Source organism: Epinephelus lanceolatus, chromosome 6 (genome assembly GCF_041903045.1).
Source record: "Epinephelus lanceolatus isolate andai-2023 chromosome 6, ASM4190304v1, whole genome shotgun sequence".
Taxonomy (NCBI): domain Eukaryota; kingdom Metazoa; phylum Chordata; class Actinopteri; order Perciformes; family Serranidae; genus Epinephelus; species Epinephelus lanceolatus.
The window spans coordinates 41,255,421-41,261,420 of record NC_135739.1 but is presented as its reverse complement, the minus strand read 5'-3'; the positions used below and the strand labels follow the sequence as shown (position 1 = coordinate 41,261,420).

At 43.1% G+C, this 6,000-nt stretch overlaps 1 protein-coding gene across 1 annotated transcript in view; it reads left to right on the top strand.

The window, feature by feature from the left end:
- Positions 1–415: 415 nt before the first annotated feature.
- LOC117253819 (cadherin-2-like) overlaps positions 416–6,000 on the top strand; it is a 469,385-nt gene continuing 463,800 nt past the window's right edge. The window contains exon 1 of the mRNA XM_033621526.2: positions 416–586. Coding sequence (XP_033477417.1) covers positions 545–586 — 42 coding nt within the window. The 5' untranslated portion in view covers positions 416–544. The remainder of the gene's footprint in view (positions 587–6,000) is intronic.

The following is a 6,000-nucleotide window of genomic DNA, read 5'->3' as shown; positions in this document are numbered from 1 at the left end:
CAGGCTTCCTCCCACTGCACAAATTTGGCTTTTCTGGTTTTACCGGTATTAAACATTGTTACCTTATTGTTTGTAATGCTCTGCGTTCGTGCTTTTTGTTTTTTACTTTGTATGGCTGGAACTCTAAGTCACCCAGCCTGTATCAGGGGCCAAACCCTGGCTGTCACTGGAAATCAGTGTCTGATAATAGTCGTTTTAGTAGAATTGACCCGTTAATAATCCTCAAACCAGCTGTATGCTTTATGGGAACCCAATCATTTTTTTGATGCTATCTAAGATTAGTAAAACCCCAATGTTCATCCATAACCGGCGTGGAAGCATCTCAAGTGTTACTGATGACCGTTAGATGGCGGCACTGAGGCGCAGAGGGACCGGCGGTGGAACGGTCCCAGGCAGGCTGGAGTGCTGCTGACTGAGCTAGGGAGAGCAGTCATTCACCAAAGAGAGCTAGTGGAGGGAAGGAGGCTGCCTCATGCCGCCGAGGTATATCGGGAATTAAAAACCTGACGTCCAGCGGACTCTGTTGGAATTATAACACAACATAATGCATCTCTTTGGGATGTGGATGCTGATGGCGGCTCTGCAGGTAAATATTTACGATTTTACAGCGAGTCAGCGATTGAAGGAGGTTGCAGTAGGATAACGGAGACTGATGCCTGTTCTAGGAAGATCGAAAGATGGGAGGGAGGGAGGGGGGGCAATGCATCTGCCTTTGCCTGCTTCGTCTTAATTAATTTTAAAGTCTTAGCTATCCGTGACTAAATAAGGCCCGGAAACAGCAGTGGATATTCACATAGCCTACTGGTAGTTGAATGCTGCTGATCCCAGACCCGCACCGGCTCCACTGCACATCGAGTGATTTATCAAACAAACAAGAGGAACGCATTCGGGTAAAATGCGGCTGCATGTCAGCTGTAGGATTGAGGGAAAGACAGCAGAAATAACCGTTAATAATATCCACCCAACATCTTGTCTCATCAATGACGCAATTCATGTGCTGAAATCAGATGTTTGACTTGTAATTGGCAAACACCAGTATACAGCCTGAGTGAATCAAAGCCCCGATACATAACGTTAGCGTCTCTTGCGACGATTTAAAAAGATGGCAGTTTTATGTGTCCTCTTATAACGCTAACTAGGTTTGGGCTAACGTTGTTTGAGCAAGGTTTAAACGTTTTATTAGTCATATCTGTTGGATTTTGCATCCTGTCTGTTAGATAGTCCGGGCTGCATTTATTTTTGTATGTATTATCACATTAAATGTAGAAATGTGGCCACTCGGAGTGGCTGTTCTTTAACGGTCTGTGATGCCTCTTGGCCTGGTTTTATATGAACCTATTGTGAAAGTGGACACTGATAAAGTGTTGCACCTCAACATTATTTTCTTAATGTCTCAGATCATGTCACCTGGTGCTTTGGCATTAAGCATAGCCATTTTTGAATGTAGTTTGTGTGTGGGAGAGAGAACATGACAGCAGAGGCTTCCATTCCAGACAGAGATGTTGTTTGGGCAGCTTGGTGTTCAGCCCATTCCCAGAAGTCAGACAGTAGCTCAGTTCATAGTGACTTGGGTTGGGAACCGGAGGGTCGCCTGTTCGAGTCCCCGTCCGGACCAAAATATGGAGCGTGGACTGGTGGCTGGAGAGGTGCCAGTTCACCTCCTGGGCACTGCCAAGGTGCCCTTGAGCAAGGCACTGAACCCCCCACCCGCTTGGGGCGCCTCACCAAGGGCAGCCCCCTCACTCTGACATCTCTCCACTTTGCATGTATAGATCCTGTTTGTGCATGTGTGTGTCTTTCGGACCTGTGTGTAATTGACAAGCAAGAGTGAAAACATTGAATTTCCCCTCAGAGGGATTAATAAAGTAAATAAACTAAACTTAATTCTTAAAGGACCATACCAACGTTACAACTTACAGGCAGTTTCTCCTACTGCTGCCCATGTGCCTTAGTGTAGGCTATCCTTTGTTTTAGGTTTGAATTGGGATGTCAGTCATCTCAGCAGCACGGTGACCCAGGAAAACACTTTATAGAAAGTATATAGGGAAATAAAAGAAATCTTACACACTATTGTACAGCTTTGTACAGTGGCCAGTAAAAGTTAAGTATGAATTATCTGCATTAACCCTAAACACTTAAACTGCTGTACAGGGTCCTTAAATAATTCCATCCCCAATGCCTTCCCTCCAAAACAGCAATGTCAGCACTCCTAAAGGCTTACCTTAAATCCCCTAAAACCTGTCATAAATTGTTTTTTTTTAATGCTTTTTGAGCTCTTTGTAAAGAATGTGATTATGTGCTTTACATTGATACCTGAAGGCACCTTCCCTGTATGTGTTTGTTGGGATATATGAATATCAGGTGGAATAATATGTTTAATATCGCTGTATCTAAGTGTTTACTGAGATAAATGGCAAACAGCAGTGTGCAGAACATTGTTGAAGTTTGTATTGATAACAGCCCCCCTGTTTCCCAGAGTCTTAAGTTCAATCAAGGACAGATATTGGAAGTTAATTAGCCTGTTTGATCTTGACTACCCCTTCCTTCTGATTGTGACCCCCCTGTCTGTTGACCTTTTCCTCTCAACGCTGGTTGGTGGTTGATGTACTTGTGCCATTTGTGTATCCTGTGTTCTTGGTATTCTGTACCATAATCATATTGATGCTGATTTATTTTGCTCTAAGCATAGCTTGAAATACCATTCATTTGTCTCACTGGAAACTTTGCAGTTTAGAAACATTTTACTTATATGTTATGTATGTATGCTAGAAGAGATAAGACACAATAAAACAAGTGAGGTCTGGGAACAGAGCCCGACCAGATAGCCAGCAGGGCTGCACCATATGGGGAAAATATGCTCTACGTTGAATATCATGATAATAATATTACACATAAATAAAGACATAAGGTCCTACCCGATCAGAATGTCAGTCAAATCAGATTTGGCTGTTAAATATGAATATTTGACTTTTTGTTGCTTTTTTCCATAATTTGAGAGTTTGAACAGGGTTCAGCAGAATGTTCTGTGTGACGGTGACATTTACTTTTATTGTAAACAAGCTAACTGCACAAACAATGGATTGGATGGATTTTTGCTGACACTAGATATCAACAGTGTTATATACTATTTTCTGCCTTCTACTTAGAGGTGGTGAATTCACAGCTCACAGCAACTTAATACGATACAGTCTCTGTTGTTGCATGATTCTGATCCATCGTTTTAAGCAGGATTTATACTTCTGCTTCGAATCAACATTGTACCTACAGCATACTCTGTGTTGACACAGAGCCTATGCTGTAACCTACGCCGTAGCCTTAAGCCTAGCTCACATTACGCTATTTTCACCGTGATTTTGACGTCGCAGATGATCTTGAGAGCCACCTTGGGTCGGAGGTGAGTCGGCAGATAGTGTGCCACAACGAGTCCTCGTGTGAACAAGCCTACGAGCAAGTCGCCCCCTCGTCTGTGACTGGGACTGGATATCTGGCATGCTAGAAAACTAGAGAAGTGTGACATGACTGATAAAGAGTATCAGCCAGTGAGAGGTGGGATACGCCCCACGTCAGCACGCAGGAGGACGGAAGAAATGTGAGGAGGACAAGCCGCCGGGTTGCCACTTGTTTCTCTCCCACGATCTGGCAACACTGACAAGCCAGCAAGCAACAACAACAACAGCAGCGTCCACAGGATCACGGGGAGCGCGTTTTATTTGGACCCAGGCCCTGGGGGCAGATTTTTCTGGGAAGAATATCCATGCCTTTACGGTGTGTCGTCTCCATGTTTGGTGACGTGACCGCGTTATCTGGGGCTCTGTCGGCAAGGGCTCAGTGGAGAAATCTTGTGGTGTGCACACACAGGTTGTAACGCAGTTGGCGAGACAGACGCTGACAGAAACACATGTTGCCAGGTATAAACACTCAAAAGATTATGATGGTCTCCGCGACGCAAAATCAGGGTGAAAATCGTGTAATGTGAATTAGGCTTAACGTGCACCTCCCTAGAAATTTAACTACATGGTGTGGCAGCACAGACCTCCTGTGTATTTTTGTTAGCTGAATACTAGGGATGCACCATACTGGATTTTTTTGCCAACATCCAATATGCTGATATATAACAACTCATATGGCTGATAACCGATACCAATTTCGACATATCCACTTTTTTCCCCACCTAATTTTAGTGATCATCAAGTCTCTTTTGTAATGGAATTAACATCATAATGCATGCATACTCTTATTGTTATGGCCCACCAGCAGATTGAGACATAAAATACAATACTTTTCAGTGTATATAATATTTATTCGTATTAAGGCAGCAAGGTGGTGCTGGTGGGATAGGCTCCAGTCCTCCCGCGACCCCCAACAGGGATAAGCGGATATGGAATTTGAATGAATGAATGAACAAATGTGCAAATTAAGAAAAAGCATGTTGGCCGAATCAGACAGTTCATTTTAAAGCTGATATTGGCTGATACAGATAATTGTTTCCCTAAGTGGAAACAAAGTTTCTCTTCACTTTTTCACTGTGTAATTTATCCTGGCTTCATATGAGTAGAGAAATTCTCTGCTAGTCGCTAGGCTAATTTATACGATGTAAAAATCTATAGGGTAGTGCTAATAATGTTAGCATGTTGTATTTGTTTGGAAAATGTATTTAGTATAAGACAGTTGTTTTGTTGGAGAACCTTGTGAGTTGTAGTGGAGCTGAATTTTATAACATTAAATGTGCTGTTGTTCCTGGCTTCACACGAGTAGAGGAAATCACTGCTAGAATAATTTATACAATGTAAAATGCCTTAGGGTTATGCTAACAACATAAGCATGTTGTATCTGTAGGGAAAATGTGTCCATCTGACAAACCCAGAGGAGCGATAGCATAAGATTTAAATGCTCCTTTGATGGAGCCATAACACTGCTCCAGTATTCTACCCAGTACTCGAGTTGAGGGGGGATGAGGGGGGGTGGCATCCCCCTTGAAATAAAAACAATCAAAATCATCCCCTTTCTAAAACTGCCACCCCCCCTTTCCATCCCTTGTGTCATTATTTGAATGATTGTGGTATTACTGCTATTTCAACATTTATGCTGCATTCACATGGAATCAGGCAAATGGCAGACAGCAAACTGGATATCATGTTAGTGGACAAGAGAAGGACGGTAAAATTTACGCGAGGCCGGCAGAGAATACCGTCCACGGCAATGGTAGATGGCAATGCCATCCAAAGTTAAAATATTTTAACTTTTACTGTTCACCGGCCACGGAATACTCAACCGGATGTGACGTAGTTCCAAAACAGAATACATGGCTGAACTCAACAATGAAAAGCTAGTGCTTTTGGTGCAGCAGCACCCAGAATTATATGACCAAACTTTAAAAGCCTACCGTGATGCTTCCAAGAAGGCGTACATATGGGACGCGATTAGCGCAAGACTGGGTGGAATACCAGTTATGTAATATAAAACGTAACGTTATGAATTGCTTTATTAGCTTAGCAAGCTATCTGGCTCAATCTGCTGTAAAAACATCGCCATAGCAACAATCACGTGTCACGAGTCACGTGTGTCTCATTTTGCCGTTGTGCTGTTCCGTCGGACCGCTTGTTTATTTCTCCTGTTCCATCCAGCAGATGTCTACCATCTGCCGCCTCCTGCCTGTCTGATTCCATGTGAATGCGGCATTAGTTTTACCTTTGGTAAGCTAAAGGCGAGGACCCTATTGTTTTTGCTGCTTTTATCATTCTTTATACTTCATTATTATTAGGGACCAAGCCCAAAGGCAGAGGACTCACCGAAGGCGAGGACCCTATTGTTTTTGCTGCGTTTATTATTCGTTATACTTTATTATTATTAGGGACCAAGCCCAAAGGCAGAGGACTCACCGAAGGCGAGGACCCTATTGTTTTTGCTGCATTTATTATTCTTTATTCTTTATTATTATTAGGGACCGAGCCCGAAGACAGAGGACTCGCCGAAGGTGAGGACCCTATTGTTTTTGCTGCG